The sequence below is a fragment of the Suricata suricatta genome, chromosome 3 (assembly GCF_006229205.1).
Source record: "Suricata suricatta isolate VVHF042 chromosome 3, meerkat_22Aug2017_6uvM2_HiC, whole genome shotgun sequence".
NCBI lineage: Eukaryota > Metazoa > Chordata > Mammalia > Carnivora > Herpestidae > Suricata > Suricata suricatta.
The window spans coordinates 124,300,948-124,325,241 of NC_043702.1; the positions used below are offsets into that span (position 1 = coordinate 124,300,948).

General features: G+C 35.7%; 1 protein-coding gene across 6 annotated transcripts in view; it reads left to right on the plus strand.

The window, feature by feature from the left end:
* Positions 1-24,294, plus strand: part of RABGAP1L (RAB GTPase activating protein 1 like) — a 719,423-nt gene that overhangs the window by 41,176 nt on the left and 653,953 nt on the right. For 4 of the 6 annotated variants that reach the window (XM_029935097.1, XM_029935101.1, XM_029935103.1 and 1 more), the window contains exons 2-4: positions 13,098-13,278; positions 14,840-15,032; positions 22,453-22,663. In XM_029935097.1, the coding sequence (XP_029790957.1) occupies positions 13,141-13,278; positions 14,840-15,032; positions 22,453-22,663 (542 nt within the window). In that variant the 5' untranslated portion in view covers positions 13,098-13,140. The remainder of the gene's footprint in view (positions 1-13,097; positions 13,279-14,839; positions 15,033-22,452; positions 22,664-24,294) is intronic. The other 2 variants (XM_029935099.1, XM_029935100.1) reach the window with 2 other exon arrangements.

Here is a 24,294-nt window from a genome sequence, read left to right on the forward strand (position 1 = left end):
ACGTGGATGGACCTCAAGGGTGTCATGCTAAGCGAAATAAGTCAGGTGGAAAAGGACAGATACCATGTTTGTACTCATAGGCCTAACAGGAGAACAGGAGAGACCTAATGGAGGTACCAGGGGAGGGGAAGGGGGAAAGAGAGCTGGGGAGAGAGAGGGACACAAAACCTGGGAGACTACTGAATACTGAAAACGAACCCAGGGTTGAAGGGGCAGGGGGAGGGGGAAAAGAGGTGGTGGTGATGGAGGAGGGCACTTGCGGGGAAGAGCATTGGGTGTTGTATGGAAACCAATTTGACAATAAACTATTTAAAACAAAAAATAAAAGTTACTTTAGGGACACTTGGGTGGTTCAGTTGGTTAAGTATCTGACTTGATTTCGGCTCAGGTCAAGACCTCTTGGTTGGTGAGATAGAGCCCCACATCAGGCTCTGCACTGACAGAGTGGAGCCTGCTTGGAATTTTCTCTCTCTGCCCTTCCCCAACTCGTGTGTGTTTGTGTGTGTTCTCTCTTTCAAAATAAATAATCTTTTTTAAAAATTATTTTTGAGAGAGGGAGTGTGAGCAGGGGAGGGACAGAGGATACAAAATGGGCTCCATAATGATAGCAGTGAGTCCGATGTGGGGCTTTAACTCATGAAATATGAGACTTGGGCTGGAGTCGGATGCTCAACCGACTGAGCCACCCATGCACCCCCAAATTAAATAAACTTAAAAAAAGTTACCTCATTATATCCTAAGCCTGTGGAAACTCTACATAATGACAAGTGTATTCTGGTTATTTACGCAGTGAAAGAAACATTCAATGCTTTTATCATTCTTCAGAGGTAAAGTTCTGATCAGGCTGTGGGGTATTAGATGGCTTCTTGGGTTTTAGGAACTTCGAATTTATTCACCTTGGATAATCATTAATTCATTTATTCATCAAATATTTATGTTATATGCCAGACACTCTTCTAGGTGAATAAAGCAAATATTCTTGCCTTTGAAGATGCTACATTCTAGTGGGAGAAGCAGACAGTGAACAGTAAATATAATACAAAAGTAAATCAGATTGCATGTTAGAAAATACGTGTTCTGGGAAAGAAAGTAAGATCAGTATAAAGGGGGTTGGAAATTGGTGGTGGGGAAGCAGTATGAGGTAAGGCAGTCAGGGCAGGTTTTTTCAAGAGGAGAGATTTGAGCAAAGATGTGAAGAGGGAAGTAAACATGTTACCAGACACTTGGTTGAAGGGTGTTCTGTTTTGCAACAGCTAGAGCAAGTGTGCCAGGTTGTTTAAGAGAAAGCAAGAAGATTGTTTTAGATGGAATTGACCCTATAAGGAAGAGAATTGTAGGAGATAAGTCACAAGGATAAGATGGGGTGGGGGAAGTGGTGAGGAGGGGTGAATTTATAGTGCAGTCATTTGGCTTTTATTATGAGTAAGATGGGGGAGCCGTTGGAGAGTTTTGATCAGGGAACTGGTAAGAACTAAATTATTATTATTATTATTATTATTTTTATTTTATTTTACTTTTTAAAAAAATAGTTTATTGTCAAACTGGTTTTTTACCATTCTTGCCTCCTTTGTCGTAGAGTAACTGACCATATAAGCAGGGAGGTTTTTTTTTTTTTCCTGGGCTTTCAATTCTATTCTAATGATCTATGTATCTCTTTTTGTGCTATTACCATGCTGTTCTGATTCGCTTTGTAGTATAATTTGAAATCTGGGCTTGTGATACCTCCAACTTTGTTCTTCTTTCTCAGATTGTTTTGGGTATTTAGGCTCTTTTGTGATTCCCCACAGATTTTAGGATAACAATAATCTCATCTACCATAGTCACAAATAAACCTTAACCATCCTAATATAGGGTTTAAAATAATTTTCCCTGTTTTGCATTCTATTTTTATGGCATAGGAATATTTATGGAGCAACAATAATTTGTGCCTGTCATTTAAAATTCCTCTTTTCCTGTGATGGCTTCCTCTTTTGGTTATAAAACATTATGTTGCCTTTTATTTTATTTTCATTTATTTTATTAAAAAGTTTGTTTTAAGAGAGACAGAGCATAAGCTGGGGAGGTGCAGAAAGAGAGAGAGAGAGAAAGAATGAGAATCCCAAGCAGGCTCCACAGAGTCAGTGCAGAGCCTGATGTGGGGCTTGAGCCCATGAAACAATGAGATCATGACTGGAGCGGAAATCAAGAGTCAGACACTGAACTAACTGAGCTACCCAGGTGCTGCTCTATTGCCTTTTAAACTATCCTTTGTAAGTACCACTTGTATTATTCTTTTGTTCCTCCTATAATTATTTCAAGTAAGTAATTTCTCGCCTTTTTTTCTTTCATCAGATCCAGTATACTGTTTATCTGGGGAATTGTCAACTTTTTATTACTATCTTTTTCATTCACCTAGATTTTTCTTCTGGTATCTACTATCTGAAATCTATTAAAATATATCTTTTATGTCTTTTTGCTAGCATATAATTATATTAGGACTTACTAGGTTTCATGTGACAGAAACTCAATTTAAACTAACTTATGCAGGGGTGCTTGGGTGGCTGAGTTGGTTAAGCGTCTGACTTCAGCTCAGGTCATGACCTCACAGTTTATGAGTTCAAACCTGGCGTTGGGCTCTCTGCTGACAGCTCAGAGCCTGGAGTCTGCGTCAGATTCTGTGTCTCCCTCTCTCTCTACCCCTCTCTGACTCTCACGCTGTCTGTCTCTCAAAAATGAGTAAATGTTAAAAAAATTTTTTAAAGAACTAACTTATGCAAAAAGAATTTATTGAAAGGGATATTTCACAGTATTAAAGGAACAGTGGATTTACCAAGATTCAGGGTGGGAACAGATAGATTACACCTCAGGATTGTCTCAAACAAAATGATAGGGACTCGACTGACTCTCTTGCTTGTCTAGATTTAGGATTTACTTTTCTCTTTTCACTGCATATTGGTCTTCTTCCTAGGGGGAAAAACATGGCTACCAACAATTCTTAGTTTATATCTAAAAAAAATTCTGCTGTAATACAGGCAACTGTCATGATGAAGTCTCTGGTCACCAGTCCAAAAATGTTAGGAACTGGGTTCATTGGTCTAAGTAGTTTGGATTCAGTGTCCATCTTTGGAATTGTTTGGCGATGGTATTGAGATTTCTATAAAACCCATGAAACTTGAACAGAGGGAAGCCTTATTCTCAGAAAAAAGGTCCCATGATTATTGCTGGATAAATAAAAATAGGTATCCACTAAGGTAATGTGAATTACTGAGGCCCCTTTGTGCTCTCTTCAGGGGCAGGAGTATACTTGTATACATATATTCATATTGGTGGGCCTCTCACCTGAGAACTAGAATAGTGGATGGACTGTTTAGTCAATAGAAGCTATACTAGTTTTTCTTTTTTTTTTTTGAAGACTAGATTGGTTTTATAAAGCAGAGAAGAATTATAGTTGGTAAATGTTCCAGAGTATTCTTGTCTGTTTTCTTATTGTAAATTAAGAATACTTCCTGTTTCCAGTGTTGTAATGGGTCTACTATAGTCATTTGAATTCTCATGCCTAATAGAACTTGCAGCCTGTCTTGTCCAGTTTTGACTCACACTCATATATTCAGTGTTCTATTTTCGTTCAAGAACTACTTGAAAATGAATAGGTACAAACACATAAGCTAAAAGCAAGAAGCTCACTAACCACATTTGGCACAAAAAGAAATTGGACCATGTGCACCATGATTTTATATTTTTGAATGTGTTTAGTTATTTTGGGAAGAAGATAGCTTCCAGTTAGACTTTGCTAAATGTTGCTACACTGTTTCTAGTGTACATGTGAAAATTGTAGTTTTAGGCATCCAAGTGAGGTGTTAATTTAAAATATATTGCTCATTTGACAAAAATGATGTGGACTTAAAGTGAGAATTAAAAGCCATTTCACTTGGTAGAATTGGTAGAATTACTATAGGTGTGGGGATAAGTGTGTGTTTAAGTGATTCAGTTCAATCAGAAATATTTATTGAGCTCCTTTGAGAAGGGGAAAAGGGGATGAGAAAACATACCAGATTTTCTGTAGGACTGATAAGTTTTCTGTCCCTTATTCTCTTATGCCTTTAAAATGCCTAAAGAATAAAAATGTGTATGCCTATAGTATAGTTCCCAGTAATTTTTTTTAATGTCTGAAGAGACATAAAATTTTTTTGGTCAGATTTTACAGTCTAATTTTTGGATTATAATAGGGTAGCCTTTTAACTAAATGCCTTTGAAAGTCATTTTGCTTTTGTGCACTGTTCTGTTTTACATGCTGAGTTGAAATGGATGTATTAGTCTTGAGTTCACAGATCAGTGAGCTCCATATTATTTATAAGACCCCTGCAAGTTTTCCAGCTGCTGTTTCTTTTGATTGGAAGAAATAATAGTAGATTGCCATACATAAAGAGAAAGTAACATTAACCTGTTAGCATATTGCTGCGTAGTAGTAGATTTAGTACATTATATTTTGAATTGACTTGTGAAATGGAATTCTTCAACACATCACATGGAATGAGAATCTTAAGTGACTTTAGAATTCATTCAGTCCAACTTCCTCTCTCATTCAGGAGTCCATTCTGCTACATCCAAGATAATTGACTTGTTTATTAAGCAGACATTTTTTTGAGCACATGTTATCTCTACTGGCACTGTGCTGGGTTGTTGGTGAATAAAATAAAAATAGGCATGGTTCCTGCCCTTTGTGTCCATAGTTAGGCTTGTAGTTGACAACGTGCTCAGTTGGTCATTCAGTCTTAGCAGGTAGGAAAAAAATTGACATATATTGAGTTTCTAATCCATGAACTTGGAGTATCTCTTCACTTATTTAGATCTTTTAAGTTTCTGTCATCAGTGTTCTATAGGTTTTTTTACTTATAGATCTTACATGTATTTTGTAAGGTTTATACCAAAGTATTTCATCTTTTTGTGCTATGGTAAAATGGTTCTGCTTTTTTAAAACTTCAGATTCCACTTGTTCATTGTTTGTATGTAGGGAAGAAATCAACATTTGTTTGTTTACCTTGTATCCTGTGACCTTCCTATACTTACGCCTTCTAGGAGGTTTTTTTTTGTTTTTTGTTTTTGTTTTTTTGGTAGATTCTTTGGGATGTTCTACATAGATAAGTATGTTATCTGTGAATAGAGACTGTTTTATTTTTCCTTTTTGATCTGTATACTTTTATTTCTTATGGTGTTGAATCAAGTGGTAAGAGAGGGTATCCTTGTGTTGTTACAGGCCTTAAGGGGAAAGTGTCCAGTTTCATAATTAAGTATGTTAGCTGAAGTTTTCTTGTAGATATTGTTAAGTTGAGGAAGTTTTATCAGTTGCTAGGTTGCTGAGAGTTTTTATTTTGATAATGGATGAGTGTTGGATTTTGTCAAATGCATTTTCTCTATCAGCTGACATCATGATTTTTCTTTAGCTTATTGATATGTTTTATTACACTGATTAATTTTTGAACATTAGTCTTACCTGGGGTGTAATTTCTTTTTACATACTGTTGGATATAATTTTATAATATTTTGTCTATAGTTTTCTTATAATCTGGTTGTGTCTTAAGTTAATGCTGGCCTCCTAGAATGAGTTAGGAAGTGTTTCCTTTTTTATTTTTTCTGGAAGAGATTATAGAGAATTATCCCTTAAATGTTTGGAGAATTCTCTGGTGAAGCCATCTATGTCTCGTGCTTTCTCTTTTGGAACGTTATTGATTACTGTTAGTTAGTTTCTTGAAAATTAAAGGGCTTTTCAGGATTTCTTCTCATTTTCCTGGAGGAATATTTGGTACTTTGCCTTCCAAGGAACTGGTCCAATTTATCTAAGTCACCTATTTATGGCCCTAGAATTCTTTGTAGTGTTCCCCTCTCAGTGTCCACGGGATTGGTAGTGATGACCCATCTTTTGTTTTTTATATTGGCAGTTTGTGTCTTCTCTTTTCCTTATTTATTTAGACTGGCTAGTGGCTTATCAATTTTATCTTTCCTAAGAGCCATCTTTTGGTTTGGATATTTTGACTTCTCTGTATTTTCTCCTTTCAATTTCATTGATTTCTGTTACATTTTTTTTTCTCTCTTCATTTGCTCTTTTTTTTTCTAGTTTCCTAAGGTTTCTAAAGAATCTTAGAGCAACTGTGTGGCTCAGTTGGTTAAGCATCCGACTTAAGCTCTGGTCATGAACTTGTGATTTGTAGGTTTGAGCCCCACCTTGGGCTCTGGTGCTGACAGCTCAGCTTGGAGCCTGCTTCCTATTCTGTATCTCTTTCTCTCTTAGCCCCTCCCCTGCTAATGCTTTGTCTCTGTCTCTTTCTCAAAAGTAAATCAAAACATTAAAAAAAAATTTAAAAATTTAGGTTTTAGATTTTAGATACTTTTTCTCTTCTAATAGGTGTATTCAATGAAACAAGTTTCTCTCTATCACTTTCACTGCATCCCACTTTTGATAAATTGTATTTTCATGTAGTTTAAAATATTTTTAAGTTTTTCTTGAGGTGTCTTTGATTAATGGTTACTTAGAAGTGTGTTGTTTAATTTACAAATATTTGGGAATTTTGCAGCTATCTTTCTGTTACTGATTTCTAGTTTTAATTCCATTATGGTCAAGAAGATATTTGTATGATTTTTATTTTTTCAAACTTGTTAGGGTGTGTTGTGTGACTCAGAATATGGTCTTCATTGGTGAATGTTCTTTGTGAGTTTGAGAAGAAAATGTATTCTGTTGTTAGATGGAATATTTTATAAATGTCAGATCAAGTTGATTAGTAGTGCTATTCAGGTCATTTATATCCTTACTGATTTTTTACGTGCTTGATCTGTCAATCTCACAGATGGGTGTTGAAGTCTCCAACTATAATACTGGCTGTCTGTCTGTTCAGTTTTATCAGTTTTTGCCTCATGTATATTGACTCTGTTGTTAGGTGCTAACCTGGTTAGGATTGTTATATTTTTGGGGTGCCTAAGTTGGTTAAGCATCTGACTTTAGCTCAGGTCATGATCTCATTGTTCTTGGGTTTGAACCCTGAGTCTGGCTCTGTGCTGATAGCTTAGAGCCTGGAGCCTGCTTTAAATTCTATGTCTCCCCCTCTCTCTCTCCCCTGCCCTGCCACATTCTGTCTCTCTCTCAAAAATAAACATTTAAAAAAAAAGGATAGTTATATCTTCTTGGAGAATTGACCCCTTTATCATTATATAATGCTCCCTATATCTTTGATAATTTTCCTAGTTCTAAAATCATTATAGCTCTTCCAGCTCCCTCTCTTCTTTTTTTTGAATGTTAGAAACTTCTTTATCATTATTATTAAGTACCAATTCAATAAGCACAAAATTTCAAGTTACCTTCTTAAACACACTTTCCCATCCCATACCCAAATTCCACACTTAGCCTCCAGCAGTTTGTCAAAATTACCAGTTAAGTGTTCCTACCAATTTATGGCTCCAGCAGCTTCTACTTCAGGTAGAGAGATCTGACTTGCTACCTTTCTGGATTCCCTGTCTTTCCAGATTTTGGGATGGCAGTTTTTTCCATGAACCCAGTTCTCTGATGGATCCCAGAAAAGCTAGTGACTTTTAGTTTGTCTAGTCTTTTCTTATTGTAAGGGAGTGATGACTTCCATGCTTTTTAGCTGAAATCAGAAGTCGGGATTATTTGTCTTTTTATTATTGAGTTGTAAGGGTTCTTCATATCATCTGGATACAAGACCTTTATCGAATATGTTATTTGTAAGTATTTTCTTATCCAGTGGTTTTATTTTTACTGTCTTTAAAAAACAACTTTTTTAAACGTGTATTTATTTTTGAGAGACAGGGTGTAAGCTGGGGAGGGGCAGATAAAGAGGGAAACATAGAATCTCAAGCAGGCTCCAGGCTCTGTGCTGATGTGGGACCCGAACTCATGAACTGAGCTGAAGTCAGATGCTTAACTGACTGAGCCACCCAGGTGCACCAGTTTCTTCTGGTATCATTTTCAGCACAAAATTTTTAAATTTCAGTATAGTCCAATTTATCGATTTTGTGCTTTTGGTGTCATTTCAGAAACCATTGCTTAACTGAAGGACATGAAAATTTACTTTTGTTTTCTTCTAAGAGTTTTATAGTTTTAGCTCTTACATTTAGATCTATGGTCCACTTTGAATTAAGTTTTGTGTATTGGGGTGAGGTTGGGGTCAACTCCATTCTTTTGCATGTGAATAACTAATTGTCCTACCACCATTTGTTGAAGACTATTCTTTCCCCATTTAAATCTTATTACCAGCCTGTTGAAATATTAAACAAAAAATTTTTAATGTTTATTTATTTTTGAGAGAGTGGAGATAGAGTGTGAGTTGGGGAGGAGCAGAGAGAGACACACACACAGAATCCAAAGCAGGCTCCAGGCTCTGAGCTGTCAGCACAGAGCCTTAGGCTGGGCTCGAACTCAAGAACCATGAGATCATGACCTGAGCCGAAGTTGGACACTTAACTGACTGAACCACCCAGGTGGTCCTGAAATATTATAAAGTGTTGGCTTTGCATTTTCAGATTTTTGTATTTGTGTGCAAATTTAGTAAGCATCTGCATTGAGGTTCAAAGAAATGTTCAACCCAATAAAGTAGCATTAGGTAAACTTCTAAAAGTATTCCTAAAGCCCTTGGAAGTAGGGTTTTATGCTTGTAATGAGAGCTGACTTAATTCTGAGTAAAATGAGAAATTCTGGGCTGTGTTTTGAAGAGGTCACAGAATTACATTTGGTAAACTAAGAGTTTTCTTTTTAGCCTGGCAGAATGTCTAACATTCTCTTGGGTTAAAGAAAACCTTTTGGGGTGCCAGGGTGGCTCAGTCGGTTGAGCATCTGGCTTCGGCTCAGATCATGACCTGAGCCGGTCTCACGGTTCGTGGGTTCAAGCCCTACGTCGGGCTCTGTGCTGACAGCTAGCTCAGAACCTGGAGCCTGCTTCAGATTCTGTGTCTCCTTCCCTCTCTCTCTGACCCTCCCCTGCTCACGCTGCCTCTCTCTGTCTCTCAAAAATTAAAAAAAAAGAAAAAAAAGAAAAAGAAAACCTCTTAAAAATGGACATCTTATTTGAATGGCATAACCATTAGTATTCATTAGCATACTGATTTATTTTATTTATTAAAACCAATTTTTTAATGTTTATTTTACTTTTGAGAGAAAGGGCATGAAAGGGGGAGGGGCTGAGAAAGAGAAGGAGACACAGAATCTGAAGCAGGCTCTAGGTCCTGATCTGTCAGCGCAACATGGGCTCGAACTCACAGACTGTGAGAATATGACCTGAGCCAAAGTTGGATGCTTAGCCCACTGAGCAACTTAGCATGCTGATTTAGAGTTAATGGCCTAGGGTAGCTATTTATCACTTATCCAAGAAGAATTTTTTTTTTAAGAGAGAGAGAGAGCCCGCGCGCGCATGTGCTAGTTGGGGAGAGGGCAGAGGTAGAGAGAGTCTCAAGCAGGCTTCTTGCTCACCATGGAGCCCAGAATGGGGCCAGATTCCATGACCACGGGATCATGGTCTGAGCTGAAATCAAGAGTCGGACCCTCAACCGAGTCAGCCACCCAGGCACCTCAAAGAAGAATGTCTTGGGAGAAGACATAACTTTTGACAGAGGAGAGGTACAGAGAAGGTTCAGTGTGTATATAGTGGCAGATACCAACCCTCAGTCTCTAGGAATAGGTGAGGAAATGTCAAGATATAATGGTTCAGAGCATGTACTTTCAAATTTGAATACCTGGTCTGAATCCTGGCTCTACATTTGTTGTTTGTGAGAACTTTAGCCTGATGGATCCTCTTAACAACAAATTGTTCAGCACATTTATTGAGTATCTGCTGTGTACTAGCCACTACACTAGGCATGTGATATTCTCGGGTAAACAAAAGAGTTGGAATTTAGGTGGGGGTTTATTAGATAGCCTTCGCTGCAGGGGGTGGCCTCAAGCTTCCCTGCCTTCTTTTCCATATCTCATCTTCTACTGCTCTCACCCATGCTCACTGTGATGTAGCTATTATGGCTTCCTTTCTCATAAGCCTTTTCTCATATCTGGGCGTTTTGTATTTGCTATTTCCTCTACTTGAAGTTCTTTTCACTAATTGTTTCTATGGCCTGCTCATTCTTATTAAGCCCAAATGTCAACTGGGTCCATATTGCCTCCTATATTCTCATTACCTTTTATAGTGTATATTCCAGTACGTGATCTTGATTTATTTATTTTTTCTACGTTATTTCTCTCTTCCATAAGAATCTTAGCTCTACAAAGACTGGAACTAAATTGGTCTTATTCATCGTTTAGTCTCCAGGTCCCATGGTTGTTTCTAGTGCATAGTAGAGACTCATTAAATATTTGTTGAATGGATGAATGAAAGGTGATACTTTAGGAGTCAGCCATATGAAAGGAGGCAAGAGCTCAGACCCTAAAGTGGGAGAGAACTTTCTGTAATTAAAGAGCTGTAATAGTAAAGTCGTAGAGGGAAAGGTGTGTTGGGCTCTGTAAGTCCTGGCATAGTTTGGAATTTATTTGAATTTTAGTGAAAAGATTAAATTTTTTTTTAAAGTTTATTCATTTTGAGAGGGTCAGAGACAGCACAAGTAGGGAAAAGGCAGAGAGAGAGGGAGGGAGAGAATCCCAAGCAGGCTCTGTACAATGTGGGACTGGAACCCATGAGACTGAGAGATCATGACTTGAGTGGAAACCAAATCAAGAATATGCTCCTTAACTCACTGAGCCACCTAGGCACTCCAGTGAAAACATTTTAGAGTGGAGTTTTGATGTAATCTAATTTATTTTCCGAAAGATTTCTTTGGCAGCTCTTTGAAAAATACGTTAGGGGAGGAGAGGACTGGAAGTAGGAGATGGGTTAGGAGACTCTTTTGGTAGATGAGAACATTGCCTGGATTAGGTTGATAAAAATGGCCATGAAGAAATGAGATAGATGTGGGGTTTATGTTGGAAGTGGGGCTAACATGACATGCTGATGTGAAGAATGAAGAAGTAGAGATGAATTAAGAATGATATCTAAGATTACTTGTTTGAGTAACTTGATAGAAAGTGGAGTTATTTACTGAAATGGAAATCGGAATGAGAAGCAAATTTGGAGGAGACATTAGGAATTGCGTTTGGGTCACATTTAAGATACTGATAAGAATTCCACATAAATATAAAGTAGAAAGTTAGATTCCAAATGAAGAATTTAAAGGACATTTTGGTAGGGAGAGAAATTTGGGAGACTATTAGATATAGATGGTATTTAAAAACGTGGCAATGAGAGATACTGCTTAGAGAGTATGTGTGGCAAGGAGTCACAAGTTTAGGACTTAAACTTGGGGAATTTCCAACATTTAGATGTTAAGTTGAGAAGTGGCAACTTGGGTTTGAAGAAGGCTTGACCACAGAGAGGACTTCTGGAATGTGTAGATAATCAAGGATTCTTAGGGCAGCCAGGAAGGGCAAAGAGGTGGCCTCTAACACATATTGTGCTTTCAGAAACATTTATTTGCAAAACAAAAAACGTTTAAAGTACAGATATATGTGCTTGAAGGATTTAAAATTTAAAAGGAAGGATATTCACATGGCCAACAGAGTGAAATGGTGGCTAGCTAATTATACTATCCTAAATATTCTTTATTTTAATGTTATTGAGAATTGTGAGTTTTGGTGAAGATGGAAGTAATTAACTTTTTAAAGTGTAACTTGAAGCTGAGAGTAAATCTTTTTTTTTTTCCCCCCAAGAGTAATGGTGTTAGTGTCACCTAAAGGCAAAATGAGATATTGCAGCCATATTCATTTGAGGCAAAGAACAGAGAAACTTAATTGGAATGAGAAAAAGAACAGTTCTGGCTTGGATCAGCAACTTACAGAGTCCTGTGTTCTTTAGCTCCAGTTTACTTGTTCTACCCGTCTATCACATTACCCGTTTGGTCACTGAGCAGATTAATACATGGTTCTCTTTTATCTTTTACATTTCAGCTCAGATATTTCCCTTTCTAAGAATTCTTTCCTACCACCTTACTTAAAGTTGTCCCTATGCTTTTTATAGCAATTCATTGTCACAGAAACCTGCCTTATTTTCTAAATAGCCTTTAGAATGATTTGGAATTATGTTTGCTTACTTGCGTGATTTCTTACTAGATGTAAGCTCCAGGAAAGCAGGCAACTTGTGTGCCTTAGTCACTCAAATAACCCTAGTGCTGAGTACTGTTTGTTTGTAACACACAGGTTCAGTTAAAATTAGCAGTGTGAATTGAACTTCTGGAAGTGATAGCCATTGAGTTCCTGTGGTTATAGATCTATCCAGAAAGCAGAATTACACTATGTTTACACTGTTTGCTGTATGAATGCAATGTGAAAGCCTTGGCTTTTCCCCTACCCCCTTGTGCTGATAAATGGTAATGTGTCTGGAAAAAAAAAGATACATGGCTTCGGGTATTGAATTCTTTTTTTCTTCTTTAATAATTATTTATTTTTGGGAGACCACAAGTCGGGGAGGGACACAGGGGGTCTAAGGATCTGAAGTGGGCTTTGTGCTGACAGGCTGATAGCAGCAAGGCTATCCCTGCACGGGGCTCGATCTCACAATTGCAAGATCATGACCTGAGCTGAAGTCAGATGTTCAGCTGACTGAGCCACCCAGGTGCCCCAGGGTGCTGAATTCTTTCTTATTAATTAGTCAACTTCAGTGACCCAAACAAGATATTTTAAGGTACAATATCTTTGAGGAGATTTTTGTAAACATTTGGATTTAATTATAAAGTAATTTCAATGAGTATTTTTGTTTGTGTATGAATTTGGTTGCTAGTATCATGCTTACTTATTTCCTCTTTTTACTAAAAAAGAACAAAAATAGTATTTCTAGGAGAAATACAGAATCAAGCAGTAGTAAATCTGTTTACTTGAGATTTAGGCAGGTTTGTGTTGTTTTTCAGGGAACAATATGGTTCTTTTAGTCTGGAAATTCAGGGTGCAGGGAGTACATTTCCATTATGTGGCCCAGTCCAAGAAAGCTAGCCTCCCTAGTTTTGAGATAATTAGCCAGCAGAATTCTTTATCACATGAACCATTTTTAAAGGCTGAGTATTGATCATGTTTTTATTTGTGCTTTTTTTTTTTTAATCTCTAGTTTTGACCAGGTGGATGTGGGAAGAGAAGTTTGTAGAATTGAAATGGAGGTCAGAGCTTCATTACATAAGGTTAGTGGGTCGTCGGATTCTGTGGCTACACTGAACAGTGAAGAATTTGTTTTGGTTTCTCAGCATGCAGATGATACGTCTACAAAAAATGATGAAAAACCTGAACTGAAGGTATTTCTTTGTTTCTTGCTTTTTTAATTTACAAATGATACTGGTTTAATTAATTATTATTTTTTTAATGAGGTGAGACTCATCTCAAGAGTTGGGTAAAATACAAAGGTTTTTTTTTCAAATACTGACCTTGAATAGTATCAGTGTTTGATTTATGCAGAGGCTAATTATTTGGTTTGTGTATTTTTAAAGTTTTTTGCTTTTGGTTATTTATTTTTTAATTTGGAATTTTAGGAAGAAGGAATAGAAGGAAAATAGAAAGGAAAAGATAATTGGAGAATTTGACTTAAATTTACATAAAATTTAACTATTATCTGGATATTTTTGTCTCGTTGCTGGGTTGTTAAAGTTAATTACATAAATAGTTATATAATTATTTGTACTTAAGAAACAACTGTATGGCTTTTATGTTTTAAATAAGCTGGTAACATTCTAGTATGTGATTGAATAAGTGGCTTGTCTGAAATTAAAAAAAATTTTTTTAATGTTTATTTTTGAGAGAGAGAGCAGGGGAGGGGCCAGAGAGAGAGAGAGAGAGAGACAGAGACAGGATCTGAAGCAGGCTCTTGGCTGACAGGACAGAGCCCAGTGAGGGGCTTGAGATCATGACCTGGGCTGAAGTTGGATGTTTAACCAACTGAGCTACCCAGGTGCTCCCTGTCTGAATATTTTTAAAGTATATGTCATATTTATAGCAATTGAGGTTTTATTTGGATATGATCCTTTTTCATTTTTGTTGTCTTTTTTACCTCAAAGAAAAAGAATCAAACAAACCCAAGTATACATGCATGAGAATTGCATAACCACCCTCTAGAAACAGGGGTTTCTAGAGAATTAGTCTGATATGCTACATCTTGTTTGGCTTATTTAGTATTAACTGTGGCATCAAAAGTATCAATCTAATAAAATTTTATAAAAATTATATTATTAAATACCCATTTTACATTATGTTGAGGATATATAGTTTTATAAGTATACTAAAATAGTCAATGGTTTTAAATATAAGTAATATGTATTTAAATAAATGGCTTTAAATGTCTTTAAATGTCTGTGTAAAAAATAAATATTTGCATTTTAGTTAGTGTGTTTAATTTAAGACCTATATTAGGCTTTTTGTCTCAACTGCTTTTAAGAGAAGGATGAGTCAACTTAAAAAAATTCTCATGGTGGCAAGCAAAATTTGTAAAGAAACACAAATATGTTTACGCTATGATCACAAGAAATAATGACCTTTTAAATAACAGTCACAGTAGATATGTCTACTTAAACTTACCTGTTTTTCCCTTTAAAACACATAAATTTAAAGATTACCTGGTTTTTAGAATGTGTTCTTAAGAAAAAAAGAAAAGGAAAGAAAAATCTCTATAAATTAGATCTTAGATACAGTTAGGTACAACTGTATAAATTCTTAGTATTCAGTAACTTATATTTTAATTTAAAATTTAGAATGTTTTAATTTCTTCCAGAAACAAAATATTAGAAGTAGAAATAAAAGATTAGAAACCTTAAGAAGTCAGAACCATAATATGATTGAAACAGAATCATCTTGCTTTGTCTATAGATAGTTTCTAATGGTGATGAACAGTTGGAAAAAGCCATGGAAGAGATTCTGAGAGATTCTGAGAAAGGACAAAGCAGTCCTCTTGCTGATTGTCAGAGTTCCAGTGAGAGTTCAGACCATTCATTTGGAGATGTTTCAGCCAGCCAAACAAATAAGCCATCTCTTCAATTAATTTTGGATCCATCGAATACAGGTACTGCATTGAACATCATAAAAGAAATGGGTTACAGTGATCATGAAGATGAAAATTAAAAAAAAATCCTATTAGCTTTGTTTTCTAAGATCAGGGACATCAAGTTTTCGGTTTTGCTTGAGAGTTCCCACTTTAGTTCTCAAGGTTTTGTTTGTTTCTCTGCCTATAAAATCAATGTCAGTATTATTTGAGATCAGGCACTATGTCTGAGTCTTCACTTTACTCCTAGGACTTGGCACATAGTAGGCACTCAGTAAACAAACTGAGTAACAGTAACAGTTAATGAACAATGGAATAAATTCTTGGGTATCAAGAAATAGTGTAATGAACACAGAGTTTCATATGATGTGCCTTTTTACCCAGTTTGACTAGTTACTTCAGATTATCATTTGTGAAAATTCTCAGTAAAATAGCATATCAATTCCATCAGGGTACTTAAATAATAAATGCATTGAGGTGCATGTGCTTCTTTGAATCAGCAGTTTGTATCCTTTGGATAGATACCACTAGTGTAATTAAACAATAGCCAAACTATGGAAACAGCCCAAATGTCCATCTACTGATGAATGGATAAAGAAGATGTTGTATATATATGTACTGGAATACTATTAGGTGATGTAGAAGAATGAAATCTTGCCATTTGCAACAGCGTGGATGGAACTAGAGTGTATTATGCTAAGTGAAATAAGTCAGTCAGAGAAAGATAAATATTATATGATTTTACTCATGTGTGGAGTTTGAGAGACACAACAGATGAACATAGTAAAAGGGAAGGAAAAATAAGATAAAAACAGAGGGAGGCAAACTATAAGTGCTCTTTTTGTGTTTTCCACACCCATTACATAAATACATTTTTAGAAAGATCTCAGTGAATAAGAAGTTTCCTTTGCTTTACAAGTAAGTTTTTAGTATTCTTTTCTAGTTCTATATTTTTAGTTTTTATTTTTAATAAAAATATACGTTGTACTCTGAATGTTCTTGTCTTCGGAATTCATGTTGAAATTCTAACCCTCAAGGTGATGATATTAGGAGTTAGGGTCATGATTAGGTCATGAGTGTGGAACCTGCATGATTGGGGTTAGTGCTCTAATGAAAGAGACCCCAGAAAGCTAGTTTGTCCCTTCTGCCTCCAAGGACACAGTGAAAAGATGCTATCTGTGACGCAGAAAGTGGGCTCCCATCAGATGCCAAATCTGCCAATACCTTGATCTTGGCCTTCCTGGCATCTAGAACTGAGAAGTAAATGGCTACTGTTCATAAACCACCCAGTCTGTGGTATTTTGTTACAGCAGCCTGAAAAGACTAAAATAAGACATTTCAGCTGCCTTTTCCGAACTGCAGTCAACACAGTTTTTGCTTAACAGAATTTTGTGCTTGGTTTAAAATGACATAATTGCAGTGGCAAGGAACTGTATCTAGAAAGTATATAGATTTAAGTGGCCTAGAATGAATAGTAAAGTTATATTGTTTTTCAGTTATAAAACCAGATAGATGAAAGCTTTTATTAAGACATCACGATACCTTGTTGGTTTTTGTCATTTGATGATCTTATATACTGGCTGCTTGGATACAAATCTAATGGGAAATCTTTGCTACTTAAAAAAAGTTTTTTTTAATGTTTATTTATTTTGAGAGAGAGAGAGAGAGAGACAGACAGACAGAGACAGAGAGACAGAGAAAGACAGAGACAGAGCATGAGCAGGGGAGGGGCAGAGAAAGAGGGAGACACAGAATCTGAAGCAGGTTCCACAGGCTCTGAGCTATCAGCACAGAGACCAATGTGGGGCCAAATCCATGAACCATGTGATCATGACCTGAGCCAAAGTCAGATGCTTAACTTTCTGAGCTACCCATGTGCTCCATTCTTTGCTAGTTTATTGGAATGTACTAAAATACTGGTTGGATTCAAAGATGAATTGTCTCTCTTATCCTCTTTGTTAACTTTTTCTGCTGAGGAAAGGATGATGGAGTTAAAGAAGTATGAGTTGAATAGGACTGAATTTATTTAGGTGGAAATGAATTCCTTATATTGGTATGTGATTTTTCTAGGTCTAAGACTGTTGCCTTAGTAAAAATTGTTTGCTGTTTGCCTCTTTAACTCTGGATCTCCAGTAGTCATAATTGGCTAGTTACCAATGAGTTTTGTCCACAGGAAGGCTGTAGTTATGATGATGTGTGTTTCCCATGATAGATTGTTGAAAGGATTACTAGCCCTGAAATGTTTTCATTTATTTAGTAATTAATTCATTTGATACATATTACCCAGTTTTTTTTGACACTTATTAACAAATGCTGTGAATAAAAGGAGTATTTTCTGTTGATACATGTAAAGTTTATTCTTTATAAATCTCCATTCTTTTGAGGCACTACTGAATTTTTAGTCTTAAGATATTCTATTTTTCAATTCTTAAATTTATTTTGGTTCTTTTTACATTTTCTGTTTCTCTGCCAAGGATTTCAGTGTTTTCATTCATTTCAGGTGTGTTCATTCACCTTTATATCATGGAGCATGGTTTATACTACCAATTGTGAAGTCTTTGATAATTTTAAGAACTATACTCTTAGAATTGGTATCCGTTGATTGCTTTTCCTCTTGAGAATTGGTTTCCTTTTTCTTTTCTTTTTCGTTTGTTTGTTGAGTAATTGGATTATTTCCCAGACTTTTTAAATCTTACATATTGAGATTCTTTTTCCAGATAAAATCCTCTGAAGAATGTGGATTTTGTTTTATTTTAGCAGGTAGTCTACCTGGTAATGTCCAGACTGCAAGTTCTGGTTGTTTACACACATGTACAGTATGGTGTTGAGCCCAAATTGTATTAGTTCATACACAAAATTAGGGAGTTACCTTCTCCTTAGCTCTTTTTCTTCAGATTTCTCCCATACTCTCTGGGTTCCTGGGGCCCATTTTCCTTCTCTTCCTGAGGAGGAAAATCAGATTTCTCATTTACAGTTTTTGTTTTGTTGTTCCATCTAGCAATCTTGCATGCCTTGGGGTCTACTTTAGGACAGAATGGTAAGAGAAAAGAAAGAGAAAATAGTGGAGGTTTCCTTTTCCATTTTCAAATCATAGAAGTTAACTCATTGGCTTGGGTGTTCTAGATATTGAGATAGGTGTTTCATCCAAGTGGATGTCTGTGCCCAGCCCCCTTTCCCCCATTGCAGTGTAGCTCCATAACTGGGGCTGGCCTGTAGTAGAACTGGGAGAGAGAAAAGAGAGTGAGAGGAGACAAAATAAAAAATGAGTTATACTTCCCCAAACACTGTGCTCTGCAGGCACTCCTTTTTCTGTTTTTTAATTTTTTTTCACCGTTTTGTTGCTCATTGCACAGCTCCATAACTGGGACTGCCTTTAGGTCAAATCTCAGAGATGAAAGATGGGAGGAAAAAAAACTCAACACTATATTGATTGATAATTCTTCAAGTTTTGACTCTTCTCATCTGCCTTAATTATTGTTTACTTTTTAAAAGAGAATATTTATGTACTTAAAAAAATTTGTTTAGTGTTTTCAGTTAAGAGAGATAAGTTATAGCAGACTTTTTACTGCAACTTGACTGTTTCTGTCAGTTTTTGCTTTAGGTATTTTGAAGCTCTGGTGTTGGGGGGCATAACCACTTAAAATTGCTGTGTTTTCATGGTGAATTGACCCTTTTATCATTGACAAATGTCTTTTTTCCATTTGTTAATATTCCTTCCTTAAAGTCTCATATTTCTGATATTAATATATCTACTCTAGTTTTTTTTTTATAATTAGTGTTTGCATAGTGTGCCTACTCCTGGTTTTTTAAAATTTAGTTTTAGTCTATTTGTATTTTATATTTAAAGTGTGTTTCTTATATATAGCAGATAGTTAAGTTTTTCTTTTTTTTAAATCCAGTCTGATGAACTGTCTTTTAATTGGTGTGTTTAGACCAGGGCACAGCAAACTATTTCCATGGGCTAAACCCTGTTCACTGCTTATTTTTAGTGTGGTTTGCAAGGTAAGATCTGTCTTTACATCTTTAGGGGATTGAAAACAAGTCAAAGGAGAATAATATTTTGTGACAATGAAAGTTATATTAAATTCATATTCAAGGTGTCCATAAATTAAATTTTCATTTTCTTTTAAATTTTCAGTTTAAAAAGAATTTTAGAAGGCCATTTCTCTTGGTCTTTATATAAGTATCTGCATAATATCCTAGATTTATTTTTTTTGGTCCACAAGCCTAAAACATTTATAAATATGCCCTTTTATGGAAAAAGCTGAAAACCCCTGATTTTTTTTTCCATTTACATATAGTGTAATTTTAAAAAATGCTTATTTATTTATTTTGAGAGGGAGAGAGAGAGAGCATGTGCTATTATTGGCCGGGGGGGCAGACAGAGAGGGAAAAAGAGAATCCTAAGCAGGCTGTCAGTTTCATGAACTGTGAGCTAAAATCAAGAATCAGATGCTTAACCTAATGAGCCACCCAGGTGCTCCTACATTTAATGTAATTTTTTACATGTTTGCATAAAAGCATACCCAGTTTCTTGCTGTTTGTTTTCTCTTTGCCTCTTTTGTTTTTTGTGTCTTTCCTCGCTTTTCCTGCCTTCCTTTGAAAAAACATTAAAAAATTTTTTATGTTTTTATTTTTGAGAGAGAGAGAGAGAGAGACAGACAGACAGACAGACAGACAGGCAGAACATGAGCAGGGGAGGAGCAGAGAGAAAGGGAGACACAGAATCTGAAGCAGGCTCCAGGCTCTGAGCCGTCAGCACAGAGCCTGACATGGGGCTTTATTAAACTCAAAAACCATGAGATCATGACCTGAGCTGAAGTCTAACACCCAACCAACTGAGCCACCCAGGCACCCTGAAAAAACTTTTTTGATGTTTATTTATTTTATTTTTGAGAGAGAGACAGAGCATGAGTAGGGGAGGAGCACAGAGATGGGGGACACAAACTCTGAAGCCTAGCTGTCAACAAAGAGCCCGATGAAGGGCTCAGAGTCATGAACCATGAGATCGTGAGCTGAGCCCAAGTTGGACACTTAAACCAACTGAGCCACCTACCTTCTTGCCTTCCTTTGGATTGAATATTTTTTAATATTACATTTAATCCCTATTACTGGCATATTAACTATATAATTGTATACAGTTGTATACAAATGGTATAATTTGTTTTATTATTTTAGTGCTTGCTCTGAGATTTTTATCACCTGCATCTTTAACCAGGTCTGTTTTATTTTTGTTTTTTTAAAGTTTATTTAGAGAGATGGGGGAGGGGGGAAGAGGAGGTATGCACACATGAGCAGAGGAGGGGCAGAGAGAGACAGAGACAGGATCCAGAGCGGGTTCTGTGGTGATAGCAGAGAGTCCGATGAGGAGCTCAGACTCACAAACTGTGAGATCATGACCTGATTCGATGTAGGCCACTTAAACCAACTGACCACCCAGGTGCCCCAACAGGTCTATGTTTTAATGATATTTATACCACTTTCTGTATAAAGTGTATAAAGATCTTCCATTTCTTGCAGACTTTATGCTTTTGTCGTCATTCATTTTGCTTGCACATGTTATAAATTCTATAAAATGCCAATTTCCACCCTTTGTTTCTTTTTTTGAACAAAAGAGATGTTTACTGAATTCATCTCAAGGAAGCAGCAGGCAGGACAGAAAGGAGAGAGTGTCTGTCTAATTTTTCACTTTGAATAATCTGTTAGATTTTAAATTAAAAAACACAAAGTCTTGCCCTCATATTTGTAACTCCTGATGCTTTTCAGTTTTCCTTTAGTATCATTATTCTTTATCCCAAGGAACTTTAATACTTTTCTTCTGTATTTTAGAATCTGCTCTTACTGCATTTTTTTAGCTTTAGAATTTCTTTTGGTCCTTTGTCTATCGTTTTTCTCCTTATTTTGTTAGATATTTTACTTTACATCCTGTATCATATTTATAACAGTTATTTAAAGGCCCTGTCTTTTTTTTTTTTTTTTATCAGTTTCTGTACTCTTTTTCTCTACTTGGGGTTTACACAGTTATATGAATCTGAATTACATAGATTAGTAGAACATTTATTTTAAAGAAATTAAGAAAGTTTTTTTTGTCCTTTTTTCTGTTATTTATTTATTTACTTATTTATTTTTTGGGTACGACTCCAACTGTGTATAAATTAGACTGTTTGAAATACTTTGTCATGATCATCAGTTACTTAAATATGATTTAATCATAGGATCTTGCAAATAATCATTTTAAGTGCTTAAATTAACAAAAATGCGTAGAATAATAGTAAGTCTAATAAACATATTAGCATCCAGCCTTAATGTGTTTCTTTTTTTTTAATTTATCCCTTTTGAAATATAACACATTGAACTGATTCAAAAGGGGAAAAAACATGTTTCAGTGATTGAAGAACATGGTAGATGAGATAATTCATTTTGAATGGCTTTAGTTTCTCAATAGAAGGAAACTAGGTGATGAGGTTGCGTGTTTTAGCATAATAATTGGGAGCTGGAGTGAAGAGGTTGGGAATGGCTTTTGTGAATTACTTATTAAAGGCCTATAAGTGGAATTCTGGTAATGAGGATTTGAGCATGGTGCCAGGATCTAGTTTGGGTGAGACAGGCACACTTAATTTTGTGCAAAATGGATATGGGTAATGGGAAAAAGAGACTAGCTGAATGTGGGTTTCAGGTGTGGATATAAAGAGTGGCAAAGAGGGAGTTTAGTAGTGTCTGATACATGCAGATGGTTACTCTATCCACAGTTGGGCCTTTGCTGCAAGCTGTGCTTAGACTTAGAGTGAACAATTTTATTTTATTCACTTTTTGATTTTTTAGGAAACTCAAGGGTCAGAGGAGAATTGGGGGAAGCAATCATAGGATCATTCATTAAAATAACTATTTTGATGAAACATATCCATTGGAGTACTTACATAGTTCATAGAAGTCAGCAAGCCAGTAAGGGTTAAACATGGGGCTTGTTTTTTGTTATGATTGGTATGAGATGTGTCCTCTTACTTTTGCTTGGGAAGTTAGGCTACTTAATAAATTGGGTGCCATGCAGGATCATTACAGCCAAGACAAACTTTTAAACTGATTTTAGTTTTATTTAATTTTCATTATTTTTAGGCTGCTTCACACTGCCTTTAGTCCTTTAGTGTAGTTTTTTGTCTTTATTGTTCTGTATCATTTGAACTATTTTTGATTTTATTAAAATAAAAATTCAAATTTTTTTCTTTTTCTAAAAAAGTTGTAGTTAAGTAAGTTTAATACTTTGAGAGGCTTGAAAGTACAAAAATTCGAGAACTCTGAATTAAAATGTAGGGTAAACATCAAAAGAAGTGAAAACACAGACCTAAATTTTGTTTGCAGTTTTTCACTTGTGTTTGGGCAGTAAGTGAAATTATACTGTGAAGTTTTTCATTTACTTTCTATCTGTGTGTTTTGTTTTCTTCAGAAATTTCTACACCCAGACCATCTTCTCTAAGTGGATTACCTGAAGAAGACAGTGTTTTATTTAACAAACTGACCTACTTAGGACATATGAAGGTTTCTTCCCCACGTAATGAAGTGGAGGCTTTACGGGCAATGGCCACTATGAAATCTTCCAGTCAGAACCCCTTTCCTGTTACTCTTTATGTGCCAAATGTTCCAGAAGGTTCTGTGAGGTAAGCTCTAATCTTTTTTTTATTTCCCCTAGACATACATGAAGTTTTTTGTATGGTAGTGATGATGTTACATCATAAATCAGGCCTAGGACTTACTGTGAATTCACTTTTACTCTGTAGACATGAAAAGTAAACATGTTTAGGCTTACATCATATTGCTTGTTTACAAGAGGCTTTCACAGAATTATGCTAGGGGTATTATGAATAGAAATAGAACTTTAAAAATACCTCTAATCTGTGTTTCTTTATTCAGAGGGAGTGTAAAAATCCACTGTGGTTCAAAACCACAGAGGTGAGCCGCAGATCTTGTACTTTTTACATCAGACTAGGAAGTAGCAAAATGGCTTTTTCTCTTATGCTTAAGTTGGAATAAGAGTTAATTATAAGTCAGATAATGTTCTACCCTCAGTGGCCTCCAATCATGCTTGTGATTATATTCAAAATCCTGACCATGTCTGGCCAGGGATATACTACTGCTTTGACTTAATCTTTTGCCCCTCTCCTCTCTCCTTACCTCCCTTCTCTTTTGCTCTTTCACTATGTTCAATCATTATATTTTGGTCATAGTAGCTTTTTTGTTCTTTCTCAAACACTGTGATACTTCCTACTCAGGGCTTTTGCCTATTCTTTTTCCTTTGCCTAAACAATCTTTTCTTGGTTTCCCAGTGGCTATACTTCTTTTTTTTTCCCCCCAGTGGCTTTACTTCTTTATAGTTTCATCTCAAACATTTTATCAAAAGAAGCTTTGATTGATTATGTAACTATTCCTCTTTTCCCCCTTATTGGGCCTTTTTTTTTCTTCATAGCATTTTCTTTGACTTGGTATTGTATATATATTTGCTTCTTAGTTTATCATCTAACTTCCTCACTAGAATATAAAGTTCATGTGAGCAGATTACTTGTGTTTTTCTCTGCTTTAACTTTAGTGTCTAGAGCAGTATCTGGTCCATAGGAGATTTTCAGGGAATGTTTGCTGAATAAATAAATAAAATGAAAGTCTTAGAAATTAGGTTGAATATATCCTGAACCTATAATATTCTCAGAAGACCAGTTTAATCTTTTTTCAAACTTTCTGAAATGCCTATTCTTTAAGGTTTAGAATGTGGAAAAAGTGTTAGCTTAGTTCTAAGTACTAAAATAATAGCAATATAAGTTTACGATGTTTGGTAAAAATGCTTTGAATTTTTCCGGTAAGGATTTTGTAGATATATTATTTATATGATATTCTTTTTATAAAATGGCAGAATGCCTTTTAAAGTCATTATTTTTATTTTCAAAGTGCCAAACACACCTTGACAAAGACTTAAGTGTTTTTTTGTTTTTTTTTTTTTTTTTTTTTTAAGACTTAAGTGTTTTGACTTGCCTCTCTATTCCTATTGGGTACCCCTTGGTGTTTTACAGTTAGGGAGATTTTGATGTGGGCTTGAGATTTTAGATCAATCTAGGGCTTAAAATTCACATATGGAAAGTCAGATAATTATTTGCTTCTAAATCCCACAAACTGCTTTTACTGTCTTAAATTCTTTTATTAAATTCAACTTTGTACCACTCTGCCCTTTTTTGCTTTGGGGTAAGAGAGGTCTTGGTGGAACAGTGACCTAGGTGTTAGATAAACTTACAGGTGCTGTTGT